The following is a 22,204-nucleotide window of genomic DNA, read 5'->3' on the forward strand; positions in this document are numbered from 1 at the left end:
GGTTCCTCAGAGATTTGGGGTCCTGTATTCAGAAGTATTTGACAGTAGGAGTAAGGAAGTGTGTTGCATGGTATAAAAATATTCTATCTGATTTTAAACTTTTATCATATTATACATTTACAGTCACACCCTAAACTTCTTGGGAATGCCTGGAAATGGAGATCTGGAAATCTCTGAAACCTTATTTATTTTCTCACTGGAGTTCTCGCAATTACTTCTAGTAAAACAAGTTGTGACAAGCATTGGCCCCACAGCCTCTAGGTGTCCTTGGGGAAATTAAAAGCTGGGGTTTGAAGAGTTCTGTGCCAGTGATTAAGAGCACAGAATACAGCTTATAATTATGTAGACTTTTTGCCTGTTCCCATTTATCGTTGGTAATATTCTCAAGGCTAAATGACTGCCCAGCAATTTAAACTGCAGTTTAGGAGGAAATAGGCCTTTTTGTGAAAAAGGTCCTCTGTCTCCCGAAGTTTCATTCTCTTTTCATAGACGAGCTCTCTCCTTTCATAGTGATTGTGATTTAGTAAATGACTCAGAGTTGTTGGAGGGGCCCCTAACCTGTTAACTCATGAAATTTTAACTACTTTTTCAAGAACAACTTTGCCTTTTATGAATCTGGTACAGCCTGTGACATCTCTTATATCGTCTTCGGGATGACGGGACCTTTTTTTCAAACTTATTTAGTTAAAACCAGAAAACAGGTAGAAACTGTTCTACTCCTGTGAAAGATGATTACTAATACTATTTCATTATCATAAGTTTGGTAGAGTAGAATAGAAAGACTTAAGAAAAATCACACATTCAAACACTCTACCAGAAAGTTATTTTTCTTGTTATTTAACAGTATATAAGGGTTAATACAGCAGAGCACCAGACAATATTCCTACCTATATTTTGGTTTGTATTTGGGAGAAAGAAAGGTGTATATCTTGTGATACAAAGTGGTACAATAATGAGTTTTGCTTCTTTCTCTCTCCACTGTTTTCTTTTAAAACAATGTAGAGGTTTGTTTATTTGTTTTTTGGTAGAAAGATTTTGGCCTGGTTGACTGTCAGCCAGTATCAGAGGACATTAAAAACAGGACTTTAAGAATAGTAGCTGGAGGGAAGCCTTACTTAGCCATCATTTCTTCCTTTAGATTTCGTTATCACTCAGTTGGTACATTTTTTCCTGCCTATTATTAATTATGTCTCTGTTAGCACTTTTGTCCAAAATTGAATTCAGTATCCTCTCCTGTCTCTCTCAGTTTTTCTTCCTGTTTCTCTGTGTCTGACTGGCATTGCTGTTTGCCCTATATTTTGAAAAATATGGCTGGTCAACCACCTTTAACAAAATAAACCGGTTACTTTGTTTATTAAAATATAGATGCTAGGACACCATCCCAGGTCAACTCACTCAGAGTCTCTGAATGCTTCCTTCTTGTCTATTGTACACATCCAGTTGGCCAGTGAATCCTGGTAATTTTGCCTTTAAAATGTCTCTTGAATCCATTCATCTTTCATTTCCCTTACTCTAGTTCAAGCCCTTGTCTTTTACCAGAATACAACAATGGTTTCCTATGGATATACTCACTTTGTCTCCCTCATTAGTTTGTATTCTGCTGGTATCTGGCTTATCTTCCTAAAACTTATTCATCTCCTGCTTGAAAATTCTCCTGCTTGAAAATTCCTTAATGTCAGCAGGTTAAAATTAGAGTGACAATCAAGGTCTATTGCAGTCTGGCCATATCTAAGTCTGCTGTGTACAGTTTTATGTAGTTAGTACACTCCGTAACTCTAGGGTGCTTCATTCTAATTATGGTCTACGTGATTGGGTCCCGTAGGGTTTTTTCAGTGCAGGACAGTCATACGTGGTGGCCCCAACTATCCTGTCTCAGCACCCTGACCTCTGCATCCTTTCTGTATACATGCCTCACTTGTGTAAATATGATATTCACCACCAGTCCCTAAATGCATTATACTAGTGATTTCTCAGAGCGTCTACTTTTTCAGAGTGAATGTTTGTTCTCCTTTCACTCTACTTGTTGAAATCATTCTCATATTTCAGGGCCCAGTATAAGTGTCAGATCCTCTGTGAAACCTTCCTCAGTTCTCTCCTTTTAATTGTTCCTTCTATTATACCTTTTTACTGCTTACACTTTTACTTAACAGTTCTTTTCTTCTTCCTTTGAGGTAAAACCTGTGTACAATGCAATGCACAAATCTGGAGTGAACCTTTGGGTGACCTCATGTGTTTTTGCCTTACTAAATTATAAGCTCTAATTAGAGAAAAAGGCAAAGATTATATAAGTTTATCTCTTTCCCATGGAAAAAAAGGGAACCTACTGTCTTCAGTGCTGGGTCAGTCTTGAATATGGTACCATTTGGGATACAGCTCAGCTTCTCTTTTAAGAACTCCCCAATGGCAGTGGCTTAAACCAACAAGACGGATATTTTATTTCTCTCATGTATGACAATTCAAAGTATAAGATGTCCAGAGCCGATACAGCAGCTCTACAGGGTCAAGGACCTAGGCATCTTTATTCCTGTCATTCCACATCCCCTTGTTCCACCATCTCGAAGTGTTGCCCTCACCACAATGGTTCGGGTGTCTCACCACAATAAAAGAAAAGGAAAGGGGTAAAAAAGAGAGCTTGTCTTGGAAGTTACACTTACTTGCCTATGACTGGAACATGGTCACATGACCACATCAGCTAAAGTTCAGGAATACTAGCAGAGTAGAGAATGGATATTGAGAAATAGTTAACAGATATGTTTCACATATGACCTCAGTCTTCACAATAAACCTACAAACTATATATAAAAAACTAATACTCGGAGGATCTAAGTAAATAGCCAGAAAAATTGCAGGTCTGAGATCTGAATTCAAAGCCTATACTTTTTTTTCCATTCTACCTAGTAAAGTGTTAGGAGGAAATATATAATTGTTAAAGTCATTAATTTTCACAGTGTTATATCATGTATTTTCATATCACATATTTTCACAGTATCATGTCATCTCTTCTAGGACATCCCATGTAACTTTATTCCACACTTCTCACACATCATGAAATAAATTGCCATGCTAACTGGTTTTTAATTTTTAAATCTAAGATATCATTTATGAGGAAAAATAAATCACTATGTTTGCTGAACAAAAGCTTCAGTACTTGGTATTTGTTTAGAAATGTTATCTAATCATAAAGTTGACAAGCGTGATACCTTGTCAGTTTAGTTCAGCTCAGTTGTGTCCGACTCTTTGCGACCCCATGGACTATAGCACACCAGGCTTCCCTGTCCATCACCAACTCCCAGAGCTTGCTCAAAACTCATGTTCAGTGAGTTGGTGATGTCATCCAGCCATCTCATCCTCTGTCATCCTCTTCTCCTCCTGCCTTCAGTCTTTTGCAGCATCAGGGTCTTTTCTGATGAGTCAGTTCTTCGCATCAGGTGGCCAAAGTATTGGCTTTTTACCATCAGTCCTTCCAATGATTATTCTAAAGGAAATCAGTCCTTTAGAATTGACTGGTTTGATCTTGCAGTCCAAGGGACTCTCAAGAGTCTTCTGCTACACCACAGTTCAAAAGCATCAGTTCTTCGGCACTCAGCTTTCTTTATAGTCCAACTGTCACATCCACACATGACTACTGGAAAAACCATAGTTTTGACGAGGAGGACCTTTGTTGGCAAAGTAATGTCTCTGCTTTTTAATATGTGTCTAGGTTTGTCATAGTTTTTCTTCCAAGGAGCAAGCATATTTTAATTTCATGGCTGCAGTCACCATCTGCAGCGATTTGGGAGCCCAAGAAAATAAAGTCTGTCACTGTTGCCATTGTTTCCCCATCTGTTTGCCATGAAGTGATGGGACTGGATGCCATAATCTTAGTTTTCTGAATGTTGAGCTTTAAGCTAACTTTTTCACTCTCCTCTTTCACTTTCATCAAGAGGCTCTTTAGTTACTCTTCGCTTTCTGCCATAAGGGTGGTGTCATCTGCCTATCTGAAGTTATTGATATTTTTCCTGGCAATGTTGATTCCAGCTTGCGCTTCATCAAACCTGGCATTTTACATAATGTGCTCTGCATATAAGTTAAATAAGCAGGGTGACAGTATACAGCCTTGTACTCCTTCCCCAATTTGGAACCAGTCCATTGTTTCATGTCCAGTTCTAACTGTTGCTTCTTGACCTGCATACAGGTTTCTCAGGAAGCAGGTAAAGTAGTCTGGTGTTCCTATCTCTTTAAGAATTTTCCACAGTTTGTTGTGATCCACACAGTCAAAGGCTTTAGTGTAGTCAATGAAGCAGAAGTAGATATTTTCTCTGGAATTCTCTTGCTTTTTCTATGATCCAGTAGATGTTGGCAGTTTGATCTGGGTTCCTCTGCCTTTTCTAAATCTAGCTTGAACATCTGGAAGTTTTCCATTCACATACTATTGAAGCCTTGGTTGGATAATTTTGAGCATTACTCTGCTAGCATGGGAAATGAGTACAATTGTGTGGTAGTTTAAGCATTCTTTGGCGTTGCCTTTCTTTGCAATTGGAATGAAAGCTGACATTTTCCAGTCTTGTGGCCACTGCTGAGATTTCCAAATTTGCCGGCATATTAAGTGCAGCACTTTAACAGCATCATCTTTTAGGATTTGAAGTAGCTCAGCTGGAATTCTATCACCTCCACTGGCTTTGTTCATGGTGATGCTTCCTAAGGTCCACTTGACTTCCCATTCCAGGATCTGGCTCTAGGTGAGTGATCACACCATCGTGATTATCTGGGTCCTGAAGATCTCTTTTATATAGCTCTTCTGTATATTCATGCCACCTCTTCTTAATATCTTCTGCTTCTGTTAGGTCCATACCATTTCTGTCCTTTATTGTGTTCATCTTTGTATGAAATATTCCCTTGATGTCTCTATTTTCTTGAAGAGATCTCTAGCCTTTCCCATTCTATTGTTTTCCTCTATTTCTTTGCATTGATCACATAGCAAGGCTTTCTTATCTGTTCTTGCTATTATTTGGAATTCTGCATCAAATGGATATGTTTCTCCTTTTCTCCTTTGCCTTTTGCTTCTGTTCTCAGATATTTGTAAGGCCTTTTCAGACAACCATTTTGCCTTTTTGCATTTCTTTTTCTTGGGGATGGTTTTGATCACTGCCTCCTGTATGATGTCATAAACTTCCATCCATAGTTCTTCAGGCCCTGTGTCTGTCAGATCTAATCCCTTGAGTCTATTTGTCAATTCTACTGTATAATCATAAGGGATTTGATTTTAGGTCATACCTGAGTGGTCTAGTGGTTTTCCCTACTTTCTTCAACTTAAGTCTGAATTTTACAATGAGGAGTTCATGATCTGAGCCACAGTCAGCTCCTGATCTTGTTTTTTCTGACTGATTAGAGCTTCTTCATCTTCGGCTGCAAGGAATATAATCAATCTGATTTTGGTATTGACCATCTTGTATTGATATCTTTAACCCCTTCATTTTAAAAGCAAGGAAAATCAAGGTCCAGAGGAGGCAGAACTTGCCCTTGATGTCATTACCACCATTGCTTCCTCTCAAGCCTCATAGTACAAACACTAGCCTGGGTCATCATTTCTCTAAGTAACTGTCAGTGGTATACTTAACAGTTGTCTCAGGTTTGCAGAGTTGTTCTGATCTGGAAGTTCAGGCTGGACAGTGCACAATAAATACATATAATCCTGGCCTGTTTTAGTGACGAGTGAGTATTATCTAGCACTAAAAACGTCTTTATAGCTATTAGGAACCAGTTTTAGAAAGGATGATGCTATTTGATAGTCAAAGGAATGGGTGAAGTCATTCCTACTCATAATTCAGAACCCAAATCAGATGACATCTACCTCTCAAAGCCTTTCCTAAACCTCATAAATATTAGATGTGAGCCCTCTGCTTTCCAAACTCTAGCCTTCAGATATATTCAGGTATTCATATATATTCTTTAAATTACAGCTAGTGGTGCCTTCATGAGGGTGGGTTTTGGGTCTGTTTTGTTCTCACAGTGGTGAGAACATCAGTGGTGCCCAGCCCAGGCTTTGTTTTTTGTTTTATTGAATGAAATATCCATCATGGCATCCTGGGAGATTTTGCAGCTGGCTGTAATAAACAATCCTTGAACTAAGATTTCCAGAAACTTAGTCCTAGTCACTCAGTTATAGCTTTGTAACTAAATGCAGATCATTTAACTACTCTGAGCATTGTCAGTCAAATTGAAATATGAATAATAGGAAATGAACTGGTGGGGAAACAGCTTCGTAAAAGGCACATAAAACTAAGGTGGCACTATCCCTAAAGCTCCTTGCTGCATCCTGCACAGTGCCTTACATGTATTCATCAAACATGGGCTTTACTTTTTCTCATTTAATTGGATAGTAATGGTATATATTTTATTAAAATTAAAATTTGGCCCTTGTAGTCGATACATCTGGGAAGTTTTACCAAGGGAAAAATAAAATTATTGCCCTTGTGCATGCTGACTTTCCTACTCCGGGACACTTTTATTATGCACCAAGGATCAGTGAAAAGAGAAAGCAGCCTGATGCCCATGAATTTTCTTAGTGCTTCCTCCTGGGCGAGCACCTGCTGGACCTGGGAGGTAGAACAGGAACTTGGTACCCTCTTCATTTTCCATCTTACAGGAAGTACCCAAAGGAAAAAAGGAAATACTGTCAGAGTAATAGAGGTGGATATGACAAGACTACCTTGCTCTCAAGAGGATTACGCTAGGGGTGGCATGCTTTGTGTTTTGCCCACTCAGCTATAGTGTTGGGCATCAGTAAGTTAATCTCTTCCTGGTGTAAGTATAAGGAAACCAGCAAACCAAACCCAGAAATAAATTAGCACAGAAAGCTTTCCTGAAAACACATTTAAAAGAGTGAAGCCATAACTAAAAAGTGTTTCCACGGCAGAGGTAGCTCTAGCTTGGACCTCCTGGATTTGGGGGATGGTAGTGGCTATTAGGGGCTTCCCTGGTAGCTCAGACAGTAAAGAATCTGCCTGCAGTGCGGGAGACCTGGTTTCGATCCCTGGGTTGGGAAGATCCCCTGAAGGAGGGCATGGCCGCCTACTCCAGTATTCTTACCTAGAGAATGCCCACAGACAGAGGAACCTGACAGGCTACAGTCCATGGGGTCACCAAGAGTTGGACGCAACTAAGCGACTAAGCACAGCACAGTGGGCATTAGATTTGAGTTTGAACCTGTTTATTATAAGTAAAACCATTTCCTTGGAGTCCAGCAACTTTTGAAGAAAAGATACCAAAATGTAGTTGAAATGGACTACCTCTTGAATTGTGAAGTTAATTTTACACTTAACAAAGGCTTTAAAAAATAAAGGAACAAGTGGCTTTAAAGTTTACGGTGTTAATATTTGAAACCTGTCCAGTTTAACTAGCTGGATTCCAGAGACTGTTTCCTTTTTTTCTAGTCAGTATCACTGATCTGACACCCAATTTTCTTCTTGGCTGTGAGATAGGAATGAAATGTATCATTTATTTAGTTGTATTGACCTGAATCATATCTCCCCAGCATACATTCTTAATTCAGGAAATAGGATGCATCCATGTGGAATTTACTCAGTAACTTTTCGTAGTGACATTTGTGTGATCTAATTCAAGGACCTGAAATGAAGACTGCACATGATTTACTTGCATATGATGCAGCTATTTTTAGTACTGTATTTACATTTTTAAAAACAAGAATGCACCTTCTTGATGAAACAGACATGCATTTTTCAATTCACAGACGCAAGAGGTATAGAACAAAGAAGTTTCTTAGAAATCAAATCCAAACATCTTTTTTTGTTTGAAGGGAGAGAAACTTGAGTCCAAAAACATTTAGTAGCCCTGAAATAAGGTCCCACAGTCAGTCAGTGACAGAATAAAACAAGAAACTAGATGAGTTCCCAGTTCAAGATTCCTGTTTGTCCCAGATTTTAAAATATAAGTGTGGTTTACATTGACAGTTTATTATGACATCTGCAGTTTGTTAAGATAGTTTTAGGCAATCAAGCCACATAGCTACTTAAATTGTCTAATTTCTGTATGAGCGTATTATAGTATACTATATTCCCTGTAGCTCCCTACCCTTATTTTTCTTTTCCTGTTCATGTACTTACTTTTAATCTCATGTGCTTTTTAAAACCATCCTAAATCCTTTTTTGAATGGTAATAGTATCTAAGTAAATACTCAAAATGATGCTTTGTGCTAATGCTAATTACTCTGTTTCCATAGTGTCTATGGTATGTTAGAGATGCTGGCAATGTTAATTATCTTAACAGTATTTCATCTTTTCCATCTATCAGAGGTAGCAGTAAAAACAGACTTCCTAACTGGAATGCCTAAAAAAGTATAACTTTCATTGCTTCAGGGCTTCCCTAGTGGCTCAGATGGTAAGGCGTCTGCTTGCAATGCAAGAGACCCAGGTTTGATCCCTGGTTCAGGAAGATCCCCTGGATCTTTTCTGGAGAAGGAAATGGCAACCCACTCCAGGACTCTTGCCTGGAAAATTCCATGGACTGAGGAGCCTGGTTAGGCTGCAGTGCGTGGGTTCTCAAAGAGTCGGACACAAATGAGTGACTTCACTTACTTCAGTCACTTCATTGCTTCACAAGGTAAAAGCACTGTGAACCCATAATGTTGTTTTTCAGTCACCAAGTCGTGTCTGCAACTCTTCATGACCCCATGAACTGCGGCACTCCAGTCTTCCCTTTCCATCACCATCTCCTGGAATTTGCCAAAATTCATGTCCATGGAGTCAGTGATGACATCCAAACATCTCATCTTACGTCATCCTCTTCTCCTTCTGCCTCCAATCTTTCCTAGCATCAGGGTCTTTTCCATTGAGTTAGCTGTTCACATCAGGTGACCAAAGTATTGGAGCTTCAGCTTCAGCATCAGTCCTTCCAATGAATGTTCAGGTTGGATTTCCTTTAAAATTGACTGATTTGATCTCCTTGCTATCCAAGGGACTCTAAGGAGTCTTCTCCAGCATCGATTCGAAAGCGTCAATTCTTTGGCATTCTGCCTTCTTTATTGTCCAGCTTACAGCCATCTGTGACTACTGGAAAGACCATAGCCTTGACTATACAGACCTTTGTCAGCAAAGTGATGTCTTTGCTTTTTAACACACTGTCTATCTTTGTCATAGCTTTCCTACCAAGAAGCAGTTGTCCTCCAATTTCATGCTGCAGTCACCATCCACAGTAATTTAGAGCCCAAGGAGATGAAATCTGTCACTGCTTTCACCTTTTCGCCTTCTATTTGCAATGAAGTGATGGGGCTGGATTCCATGATCTTAGTTTTTTTTAATATTGAGTCTTAAGCCAGGTTTTTCACTCTCCTCCTTAACCCTTATTAAGAGGTTCTTTATTTCCTCTTTGCTGTCTTCCATTAGGGTAGTATCATCTGCATATCTGAGGTTGTTGATATTTCTCCCAGCAATCTTGATTCCAGCTTGGAACTCATCTAGCCCAGCATTTCTCATGATGTGCTCTGTATAAGTTAAATAAATTATAAGTTAAATAAACAAGGTAACAATAAACAGCCTTGTTGTACTCCTTTCTCAATCCTGAACCAGTCAGTTGTTCCATACAAGGTTCTAACTGTTGCTTCTTGACCAGCATACAGGTTTCTCAAGATGGTCTGGTATTCCCATCTCTTTAAGAGTTTCCATAGTTTGATTCCCATAATAAAATCTTTGAAAATTATTCTTTACCAAGTCTAGAAAATGATGTAGGAGTGTGCTTAGTATATTAAAGACTGGTGATAGGATTGAACTTTTACCTAGGTATTTAAGGGCATTGTGATGTATGGTTAGCTAGTTTTCAACAAGGATGCCAAGGACATTCAGTAGTAAAATGCCAAGGGCATTTCAGTTGAAAATAGCCTCTTAAACAAATGGTGCCAGGAGAACTCACCAGCCACATACAGAGGAATGAATCTGGAGCCCTACCTCATACTGTATTACACAGATACTCAATACAAATCAAAGGTCTAAATGTAAAAGCTAAAATTATAAAATTTCTAAAAGGAAATATAGGTGAAAATCTCTGTGATCTTGGTTGGATTAGGCAGGGGTTTCTTAGATATGAAAAGCACAAGAACTAAAGAAAAAAGATAAATTGGACTTCATCAAAATTAAAACTTTGTCAAAGGACACTATCAAACAAAAAGATAATCTACAGAATGGAAGAAAATATTGGAAATTTTACATATGCATGTACATATACATAAATGCATATATTTATACATATATATATATGTGTGTGTGTATATATATTTATAGGAGAAGGGAATAGCAACCCATTCCTGTGTTCTTATCTGGTAAATTCCATGACTGGGGAGCCTGGCAGGTTACAGTTCATAGGGGTTACAAAGAGTCGGACACAACTGAACATGCATGCACATGTATATACACACATACACAGTCTGTGTATATATGCCTTCCCAGGTGACACTAATGCTAAGGAACCCTGCTTCCAGTGCAGGAGATGTAGAGATGCAGGTTTGATCCCTGGGTTGGGATGATCCCCTGGAGAAGGGAGGACATGGCAACCCACTCCAGTATTCTTGCCTGGAGAACTCCATGGATAGAGGAGCTTGGCAGGCTACAGTCCATGGGGTTGCAAAGAGTCGGACATGAATGAAATGACTTAGCGTGCACATATAGGCACATATGTGCATATATGTGTGTGTGTGTGTGTATATACACATACACACATGCACATATAAAGTGGGCAAAGGATTTGACTAGATGTTTGATGTACATGCACACACAGATATATACACATGTACATATATGTATGTGTATATGCACATGTATATGAAAGGTAGGCAAAGAATTTGATTATTCATTTCTCCAAAGAAGATATTCAAATGCCCAGTAAGCACTATAAAGATGCTCAAGATCAAAACTGTGATGAGGTACCACTTTACACCCAGTAGGATCCTAACATATTTTTAAATGGACAATAATTATTGGTGAAAATGTGGAGAAATTGGAACTCTTGGGCATTGCTAGTGAAAATATAAAATGATGCAGCTTCTGTGGAAGTGACTGTAATGTCTGTGGTAGTTCCTCAAAAAGTTAAATGTAACTGTCATCTGACTCAGCAGTTCTGGTCCTAGGTATATATCTAAGAGAATTGACAACATGTGTTCACACAGATATGTATGCACAAATTGTAACTTTATTCAAAATAACCAAAAAGTGTAAACAACCCAAATATCCATTAATTGAGGAATGGATAAGTAAAATGTAGTATAGCCAAAAAAATGGAATATTATTCAGACATAAAAAGCAATGAAGTTTATTTTTGTGTATGGTGTTAGGAAGTGTTCTAGTTTCATTCTTTTACAAGTGGTTGACCAGTTTTCCCAGCACCACTTGTTAAAGAGATTGTCTTTTTTCCATTGTATATCCTTGCCTCCTTTGTCAAAGATAAGCTGTCCATAGGTTCGTGGATTTATCTCTGGGCTTTCTATTCTGTTCCATTGATCTATATTTCTGTCTTTGTGCCAGTACCATACTGTCTTGATGATTGTGGCTTTGTAGTAGAGTCTGAAGTCAGGCAGGTTGATTCCTCCAGTTCCATTCTTCTTTCTCAAGATTACTTTGGCTATTCGAGGTTTTTTGTATTTCCATACAAATTGTGAAATTATTTGTTCTAGTTCTGTGAAAAATACCGTTGGTAGCTTGATAGGGATTGCATTGAATCTATAGATTGCTTTGGGTAGAATAGCCATTTTGACAATATTGATTCTTCCAATCCATGAACACGGTATGTTTCTCCAACTGTTTGTGTCCTCTTTGATTTCTTTCATCAGTGTTTTATAGTTTTCTATGTATAGGTCTTTTGTTTCTTTAGGTAGGTATACTCCTAAGTATTCTATTCTTTTTGTTGCAATGGTGAATGGTATTGTTTCCTTAATTTCTCTTTCTGTTTTTTCATTGTTAGTGTATAGGAATGCAAGGGATTTCTGTGTGTTAATTTTATATCCTGCAACTTTACTATATTCATTAATTAGCTCTAGTAATTTTCTGGAAGAGTCTTTAGGGTTTTCTATGTAGAGGATCATGTCGTCTGCAAACAGCGAGAGTTTCACTTCTTCTTTTCCTATCTGGATTCCTTTTATGTTTTTTTCTGCTCTGATTGCTGTGGCCAAAACTTCCAAGACTATGTTGAATAGTAGTGGTGAGAGTGGGCATCCTTGTCTTGTTCCTGATTTCAGAGGAAGTGCTTTCAATTTTTCACCATTGAGGGCAATGCTTGCTGTGGGTTTGTCATAATAAACTCAAAATGGATTAAAGATCTAAATGTAAGACCAGAAACTATAAAACTCCTAGAGGAGAACATAGGCAAAACACTCTCTGACATAAATCACAGCAAGATCTTCTATGACCCACCTCCCAGAATATTGGAAATAAAAGCAAAAATAAACAAATGGGACCTAATGAAAATTAAAAGCTTTTGCACAACAAAGGAAACTATAAGTAAGGTGAAAAGACAGCCCTCAGATTGGGAGAAAATAATAACAAATGAGGAAACAGACAAAGGATTAATCGCAAAAATATACAAGCAACTCCTGAAGCTCAATTCCAGAAAAATAAACGACCCAATCAAAAAATGGGCCAAAGAACTAAACAGACATTTCTCCAAAGAAGACATACACATGGCTAACAAACACATGAAAAGATGCTCAACATCACTCATTATCAGAGAAATGCAAATCAAAACCACAATGAGGTACCATTACACGCCAGTCAGGATGGCTGCTATCCAAAAGTCTACAAGCAATAAATGCTGGAGAGGGTGTGGAGAAAAGGGAACCCTCTTACACTGTTGGTGGGAATGCAAACTAGTACAGCCACTATGGAAAACAGTGTGGAGATTTCTTAAAAAACTGGAAATAGAACTGCCATATGACCCAGCAATACCACTTCTGGGCATACACACTGAGGAATCCAGATCTGAAAGAGACACGTGCACCCCAGTGTTCATCGCAGCACTATTTATAATAGCCAGGACATGGAAGCAACCTAGATGCCCATCAGCAGATGAATGGATAAGGAAGCTGTGGTACATATACACCATGGAATATTACTCAGCCGTTAAAAAGAATTCATTTGAATCAGTTCTAATGAGATGGATGAAACTGGAGCCCATTATACAGAGTGAAGTAAGCCAGAAAGATAAAGAACATTACAGTATACTAACACATATATATGGAATTTAGATAGATGGTAGCGATAACCCTATATGCAAAACAGAAAAAGAGACACAGAAGTACAGAACAGACTTTTGAACTCTGTGGGAGAAGGGGAGGGTGGGATGTTTTGAAAGAACAGCATGTATATTATCTATGGTGAAACAGACCTCCAGCCCAGGTGGGAGGCATGAGTCAAGTGCTCGGGCCTGGTGCACTGGGAGGACCCTGAGGAGTCGGGTGGAGAGGGAGGTGGGAGGGGGGATCGGGATGGGGAATACGTGTAACTATATGGCTGATTCATGTCAATGTATGACAAAACCCACTGAAATGTTGTGAAGTGATTGGCCTCCAACTAATAAAATAATATTAAAAAAAAAAAAAGATGAGGAAAAAAAAAAAGCAATGAAGTACTATTACATGCTACAACGTGTTTAAAGATTGGAAATTTTATGCTTCGTGAAAAAAGCCAGACACACTGGCATATACTGTGTGATTCTAAACATTCAGAATAAGCACATCCATGGGGTCAGAAAGCAAATTAGTGATTGTCAGGGGTTACAGGGGAGATGGGAATTGGGACTAACTGCTAGTAGGTACAGAGTTTCTTTCTGTGCTGATAAAAATGTTCTGTGATTAGATTTGTGAATACAGAAAACTACAGAAGTGTATACTTTAAAATGGTGAATTTATTTTATATGAATTATATCAATGTAAACTATGGAAAGCAGGTATACTCAAAGATAAAGATGTTATGAAAGAGACTGGTATTATGAAGGATTTCCAGTCATAAAGGGTATGAAATAATTTGGTGTCCCCAAAACCCCATGTGACTGATAGACAACTTTGTCTATTCTGTGGCTTTCAGAGGATTAAGAGAAAGGCTCCATGGTGTGGTTTTTACAGCTTGACAAGAAAAATCAGTCATTAGATAGATGATCCTCTGCTCAGAGTCAGGGAGTGTCTTTAAAGATATAATGCAAATTGAGATGCTAAAACTAAATTACCTCCACTGAGGAAATCACCTGTAGTTCAGAAATAGCAGAGAAGTCAGAAAACTAATATAGAGTAGGGTTAATACTGATGGGGTGTGATTTTTCTTTTTTAATGTACAATCCAATGGCAGTTTTCCCTAGATTTTGTGCTAAAATAAGAGCATTTTCACACATTTTAATTGCTGTGTGATAACAGTGTGAACTCCATCCACAAACATTTATTATCTACTTAATTTTGCTCTAATTTCAGTATAGCAAGCATTCACCTTATAAGTGGAAGTAACTGTCCATTTAGTAAAAAGAAACCCCTTCTCACATTGCTAAGCCTGTTGTGCATTTCTATAATAAAGGATTAATAACAAATGACCTTTTATATTTTTCCATTTTTAACTTGCATTTATAGAATACCATTTGCAAAGTAGCATCTTTATGAACTGGAACCCTAATTGCTCCTTAAACATTCATAAAGAATATTTCAAAATTGTAGAAGTTAAGGTTTCACACACAATATTCCAGGATTAAAATGTAATCAGGATTTTATATGAGACTTTTTTGCCTTCATAAAACTGTTTTATATGGGGACTTCTTTGATGATCCAGTGGTTAAGAATCCACCTTGCAATGAAGGGTTCATGGGTTCAATCCCTCATTGGGGAGCTGAGATCCCACATGCCACCGAGCAGCTAAGCCCACATACTGCAATGACTGAAGCCTGTGGCTCAGGAACCCAGGTGCTGCAACTAGAGAGTCTCTGTGCTACAATGAAAGATCCCGTGTGCTGCGTCTAAGACCTGACACGGCCAAATAAATAAATAAATAAATATACTTTAAAAAACTTTATAGTACATGATCCCATAATGTTCATGATAAACAATACAGAACTGTCTTTGAGGCACATTTTTAAAATGATGTATACTACTTGATAACTATCTAAATTGTTCAATTATTTTCCAGATCTGTCATTTACTCCATCATTTATAGTGATGCAACAGGACAGAGAGGAATGGATAAAAACATTGGTGAGCAACTCAATAAAGCTTATGAAGCCTTTCGACAGGCATGCATGGATAGAGATTCTGCAGTAAAAGAACTACAGCAAAAGGTATGTGGTGTTAGTTTTGAAAGTTGTTATTTATCCTGGTGAATGGAATTTGAATCTTCTGCAATGGAAAATATTATGTTGTTAGAACTAAAGAAAGAACTTTCTAAGGAACTAAAACACAGGGATATATTGATAGATGAAATTTGAGGTTTTTATTTGCTAACTTTTTAAAGAATATTGTGACCTATGGAAAGAATTCATTTTAAGATGATTGTATTGAGGAAAAATAAGTACGTTATCTTCCGTGAATAATTTTTAAGTAAAATGACAAACTAAAAGTCAGAGTATCGGTATCTCAACTAGTTTTTTGTTTGTTTCATATTGTTACTTGGCTGACTGGAAGACGATACAAATCTTAAAATATCATGGAACTAAATTTGTTATTAATTTATTCTCTAAGTATAAGTTAAACTATTATTTCAGTGAAATCTTGAATGTCTTACCAGAAGTTTCAGCTTTTTAAAATACTCCTGTTCACATCAAATTTCCACTTAGTGTTTTCAGTTTCTAAAGAAAGTAAATTGGAAGAAAGGTGTATCCAGGCAAAAATTACTGGTTAAGTAGTTCCTAGGCATATCTGTTAATGGTCCTTGATAAGGTTTTCACCAACCTACAGTAAAATGAGAAAAATAAGAATAAAGTAATGAACTTCTTATAATGCTAAATTTATTCCATTTAAAATTCTATCCTTTATTCTGATACTGTTTCTATGTTTCTGTACTGTCAGAATAAAGAGCAAAATTTTGTTACCATACCCATTTGTCAAATGATAATCATAAAGTTTTTGGTTTTTGTGGTTTTTGTTGCTTAGTTAGTATCATTACTTAGTGTTTTGGGAGTCCCCAGTACACCCAGACATTCTGCAGTTCTCTAAAAGGATTCACAGGACTTAGTAAAACTGTCATATTCAGAGCTAGGATTTATTACAGAGACTAGTAAAAATACACAGCCAGGTCATTAATGGAAAAAGACACCAGGTGGAGTCTAGAGGAGTCCATGTACAGGTTTCCTATACTCTTCCCCTTCTGTGAGGAGTCATACAGAGTGCACCCTCTCTCCAGCTTTCAGAAGTTCACCCAGCCTATATGCGGTGCTTTGGCACGGGGAACTCCATTTGAGACTCACGAGCTTGGGCTATTTTTAAGGGTTGGTTACATAGGCACCCTGTGTCAGAGGGAAAGTAGTTATTCACCATAAATCTCATGGTAGTCTAAGTAGGTTGGCACAGCACTTAGAATCTTATCACTTAAGAAATGTTTTTGAAGATTACATTCCCAGATGCCAGTCAAGAGGCCAGCCTTGCAAATAGGCCTTTCTGAAGATAAATAGCTTAAAGCCTGCTATGTTAAATTATTCCTGTAAGGCTGTTGAAAGTAGAGGATCTTATGTTGGTTCCCTCAATTAAAAAAAATGTTTGTTTTTTTTTTTACTAGTCTATGGTATTGTGAAGTCTTAAGAAATATGCTAGTCATGCAGTTCTTAGTTTCCTCTATAAGTATAGGAATACACAATTCCCTTTTATCCTTTCTATTTGATACATCTACTGTAAAACTGGTGTTATACCTGCTGCACTCCATTTCTCAAAAATTATCTTTTTTTGTGTGTGATTCTCATATTGATTTACAAAAGAATACTCCCAGTTATTTAGGTAAACTTAATGGTCTAGAGATCTTCAGTAGGGGTGCATAAGAGAAACAGAGATAGGATAATGACAGACACTTTCTCGATTATTGAAGTGAAGTTTAGAATTTGGATTTGTTTTCCTTTCCAATTCATGTATAAGGCATAATCACTTTTTAAAGAGAGTAACAAAAATTTGCAGCTTTTACTCTTATTTTCTTATTAGGTTCATTAAGAAACTTCAACAATGCTTTGCCTGTTCTAGGAACACTGGGAAATACAGAATTAGGGAATAGGAGTATTGAGATATTCTTGTGATAAGACAGAGACAGGTATTTATCTATCTCCTGATCTTTCTGCCCTGGCCAGTAGTAAGCAACTGAAAACTCGTATAATTTAATCTCTGCCGTGGAAGAAACCTTTATTCACTATGGCACTTATCCTAAAGAGGGGAAAGGGAAATATTGTTTATGATTCTCAAAAATAGAAGAAAAAATGTTAAACTCTAGACATACTAATTTAAGAAACATTGAGTGTCTGCTATGTACTGAGCTCTTAATAAGGTTCTGAGAATACTGAAATAAAATATGGTTTATGTCCTTAAGGACTTTCAATAAGTAAAAAAGATCAATAGTTACTACTATAGCATGCTAAGTGCTGTAGTAGAGATCTGTACAGGATAACATGTGAGCACAGTGAAGAGGCACTTAACTCACTCCGGGAGGATCAGGTCATAAGCCTACCACTAAGCCCAACCCTTGAGCCAAGATTAGGAGGAACTGGGTAAATTAGGGAAGATGGATCCTGAAAGCAGGAAGAGAACTATATATAGTAAAAACTCAGAAAAGAAGTTGTGAAGATAGATTAGGGCCTTATCATGATGTTTATAACCAAGTAGTTTTGTACTGTATTCTTACTCATTCAAAATATATTGAAGGACTTAATATGTGCTTTAGAAAAGTCTTCCTGACAGTGGGATAGAGGGTAGATAGGACAGAGAATAGTGTGGAATTGGCTCAAGAAGCATATTGGTGCTAAGCAGTGGTCTAAGATCAGGAGTATAAAAATAACTGGCAACCATCAATTTGCACTTTATTATATATAAATATATAATTATATACCTGTTAATATGCCATGCTTGTGTGCTTAGTCATGTCCAGTGACCGTTTAAACTGTAGCCTGCCAGGCTCCTCTGTCCATGGAGTTTTCCTGGCAAGAATACTGGAGCAGGTTGCCATTTCCTTCTCCAAGGGATTTTCCCAACCCAGGGATTGAACCTTCATCTCCTGTGTCTCCTGCATTGTAGGCAGATTCTTTACCCCTGGGCCACTGGGGAAGTCTACCTATTAATATACATGTATTACATACATCATGAGAAATGCTGCACTGGATGAAGCACAACCTGGAATCAAGATTGCCAGGAGAAATATCAAGAACCTCACATATACAGATGACACCACCCTTATGGCAGTGAGCAAAGAAGAACTAAAGAGCCTCTTGATGAAAGTAAAAGAGGAGAGTGAAAAAGTTGACTTAAAACTCTGGATTTCTTAGAAAATTCAGAAAACTTAAGATCATGGCAACTGGTCCCATCAGTTCATGGCAAATAGATGGGGAAACAATGGAAACAGTGACAGACTTTATGTGGGGGGTCCAGAATCACTGCAGATGGTGACTGCAGCCATGAAATTAAAAGATGCTTGCTCCTTGGAAGAAAAGTTATGACCAACCTAGACAGTATATTAAAAAGCAGAGACATTCCTTTGCCACCAAAGGTCCATCTAGTCAAAGCTACGGTTTTTCCAGTAGTCATGACACGACTGAGCGACTGAACTGAACTGAACTGATGTATAGTTGTGAGATTTGGACTATAAAGAAAGCTGAGTGCCAAAGAATTGATGCTCTTAAACTGTGGTGTTGGAGAAGACTCTTGAGAGTCCCTTGGACAGCAAGGAGATCAAACCAGTCCATCCTAAAGGAAATCAGTCCTGAATATTCACTGGAAGGACTGATGCTGAAGCTGAAACTCCAATACTTTGGCCACCTGATGCGAAGAACTGACTCATTGGAAAAGAGCCTGATGCTGGGAAAGATTGAAGGCGGGAGGAGAAGGGGACAACAGAGGATGAGATGGTTGGATGGCATCAATGACTCAATGGACATGAGTTTGAGTAAGCTCCAGGAATTGGTGATGGACAGGGAAGCCTGGCATGCTACAGTCCATGGGGTTGCAAAGAGTCAGACACAACTGAGCGACTGAACTGAATATTATGTTTCAGTTTACTAAAGAAAAATGAATGGCAATTGTTTGGTTACCTCTGGGACATACAGGTGAAAAATGTCCTGAATTGGAGATTATAGATATAGATTATAGAACAACAATTTCATTATAGCCCTGAGTGTGTACATTTCCAAATTACAATGTGTGGGGTGAAGGGATATTTGAAGAAGAGAAGAGGAAGAGGACGGAAACATGGCCAGCCAGGCGGTTGCTAGAGATTTAGAAAGAGGTTAAGGAGCTTACTCTGAACATAAGAAACACCCATTCCTCTGAGAACTGGAGGGCACAAGAGAGAAAAATGGCTGCAAATGAAAATAAGTTTGTGTATAAGAAGCGGAGATGGCCGAAAGTTTAAAGGGATTATCATGTATTACTTATATCTGGAATCCAAAAACAGTCAAACCTGTAAAAACAGTAAAACGGTGTTTACTTGGGAGATGGAGAGAGGCAGAGAAGATTGGTGTTGTTTAAATTTATAACAAGTAGTAAATAAGCCATGGAGATCTAGTGCATGTTATAATGAATATAAACAGTAATATTATAGTATAATTATTCAATGTGTTAAGTGTGACTACAACAATCATATTATGAAATAAATGTATCAAACTAACTCACTATGCACCTTAAACTTACATTTTATTATACGTCAAATTTATTCAATTTAAAAAATCAAAAAAGAGTAGATTTTCTTATGAGAGTCCATTTTTTTGGCTGTGAAATACAAGATCATCTACTGAGTGAAATGATTTTAGGATTTTAAGGTAGTTTGAAGGTGATAATAAAGACTTGAAAGCTTCAGTTAAGTGAAAGAAGAAAAATGTGGCATCCAGCCTTTATCATGAATTTTTGTTTGCTGTGTTTGCTGATTATTCTTTCAGCAGCTTTCTTGATGTAGAAGTAATTGGATGGCTAGATCCAAGATTAAGAGATTGTAGAGTTAAAGTAAAAGAATTTTGGTTAGGTGACCAGAAAGTACATACAAAAGCAGTTGAAGTTATGTGCTTTGAGATATAAGCTAAAATCAGAAAGAAGCTAATCCAGGAAGAGTTTTAAGACTAAGAACAAAAAGAGGGTTTATGGATGAAGTGTTCATGAAGTGAGAGGACAGATACAGCGGGAGTAGAAGAATGTGAGTTCAAAGGATGGATTATTGTCAGTGAGCAAAGATTGATGTTTAGTATCTTCTGTTTTCATAATGAGTCATGAAAGTGGATAGCTGGAATGAGATTGAGGAATTCAGGAAACTCTTAAATTGAGACTAGAGCACTTCTCCTAGAATGGTGGTAGATTTACGAACATTTAGAGAGATGTGAAAGGAAGAGCAAAAATTCCTGAACGTAAGGAAATGATTAGTGTCTTGGAAGATAACTGTTTTGAGAAGAGACTGGTATAATTAAAATGCCTTGTGAATGGCTTTTTGCTTAAGTTTAAAGGAATAATGGCCCATAGTGGCAATAATGAAGCAAATGACTTAGCTTTTTGTTCTCCTGCATCTAACTCCATTGCCCGATCCCTGTTTGATATAACACTAGACAGCTTCATATGAGGGGGTTACAGAGGCATCTATAATTATTAGGAGACAACAAACTAACATTTCTCTAAAACATTTTTGTGAGAAAACACTTATACATCCTTTTGACATTTTTTGTATTTTATTTTATGGAGCATTAATTTTTTTAAATTATAGACTCAAATGTACCAAGTGTAAATCACTAATTTCTCCTTATCTGTCTACTCTCAGAAGTGAGATTGAACTTTGAAAAGTTAATCAAGTTAGATATTCCCTATTCATAATCTTTAGTAATAAGATATATACACATTCTCGAGCTTGTAGTATGAGAAGATAAGAACAAATGTCACTTTTAAGATTTTTAGCTTGGATAAATGGAAGATTGATGATGCAGGCACAAGAAAAGAGAATGCTGATTTTGATAAAGGAAGTTATTTGGTTTTATCTGATATTTTGAGTTCAAGAATTAGAAGATCATTGGGAAAAATTATCAGCAGACTATTGAGTTACAGATCTTTGAAGTAAAGTAACAATTGAAAATACAAATTTAGGAATCAACTTTGTAGAGTGATACTTGGAGTGATAGGGGAAGGAGGTACTAAGGAGAAAGAGAATAGAGCAAAGGAAGAAGGGAAGCAAAAAAAATAACCTTGGAAAAGTTGCCTGGCCTTCTGAAAAGGCCCCTGGAGCTGTACTCAGTGAGCTTGGCTGTGCTTCCGAACATTAAGCTTAAAATAAATTGGTCTGTTGAATGACATCAGGAAGTAATAAAGTAGGAAGTCCAATCCCCTGATTTTCCACAAAAACATCAATTACTGAAAAAATTTTTTTAGGAATTCTGGAAATCAGTCAGTGATGTATGGCAACAAAGTGAACACTTAGTCAAGAAAAACCTACATTGAAAATAGAGAAAATTTAAGGGCATTTTACTCACCCTTGACCCACCTCCTCCCTAGCATGGCATGGTGCATCTGAAAGGAAGCAGCCCCGTTCCTGATTCCCTCAGGAGGGAAGAAAGGAAGAAGCAAAGTGGAACATTTTTGAAACATCCTCATCAGTCTGTGGACTACCCAAGGGACTGTTTTCTGTCTTAATCTGAATTGAAGCTTGGAATTGGGAATGACTGACTGCATAGTTTAGGTCTCAGACTGGCAACTGTGGAAAGCAGTGGTGGGCATCATAACATACGGAAACTGTGGGGAGGGGATTGCAGTGAACACGTGGTGCAAGAGATGTGGGAAAAGGAATATAATGGAACATCTGAGGCCCTGAGAAGACACCTCCAAACAGCCAGGAAAAATCAAGAGGGAAAAAAATCACAAATAGAGAACCAAACAGGATACACACCCAGAAAATACTTGAGAAAACCTTAAACCTTTACCCTGGCATAATGTCAAGGTTAAAGGACCTGCTAATTAGTGAGGATCATCCACACAAGGTTGCAGGCTTGGCGAGTGACTCTTCAAACACAAAGTTTTCAACCATAGCAAAGCATTAAAAAAAAT

At 37.6% G+C, this 22,204-nt stretch overlaps 1 protein-coding gene across 9 annotated transcripts in view; it reads left to right on the top strand.

The window, feature by feature from the left end:
- TANK (TRAF family member associated NFKB activator) overlaps nucleotides 1-22,204 on the top strand; it is a 96,812-nt gene that overhangs the window by 30,505 nt on the left and 44,103 nt on the right. For all 9 annotated transcript variants that reach the window (XR_010662496.1, XM_065931638.1, XM_065931637.1 and 6 more), the window contains one exon: nucleotides 15,141-15,288. Coding sequence is in view for 8 of the 9 variants with exons in the window: in XM_065931635.1 (XP_065787707.1) it covers nucleotides 15,141-15,288 (148 nt within the window). In the remaining variant the exon portion in view is untranslated. The remainder of the gene's footprint in view (nucleotides 1-15,140; nucleotides 15,289-22,204) is intronic.

Source organism: Muntiacus reevesi, chromosome 3, assembly GCF_963930625.1.
Source record: "Muntiacus reevesi chromosome 3, mMunRee1.1, whole genome shotgun sequence".
Taxonomy (NCBI): domain Eukaryota; kingdom Metazoa; phylum Chordata; class Mammalia; order Artiodactyla; family Cervidae; genus Muntiacus; species Muntiacus reevesi.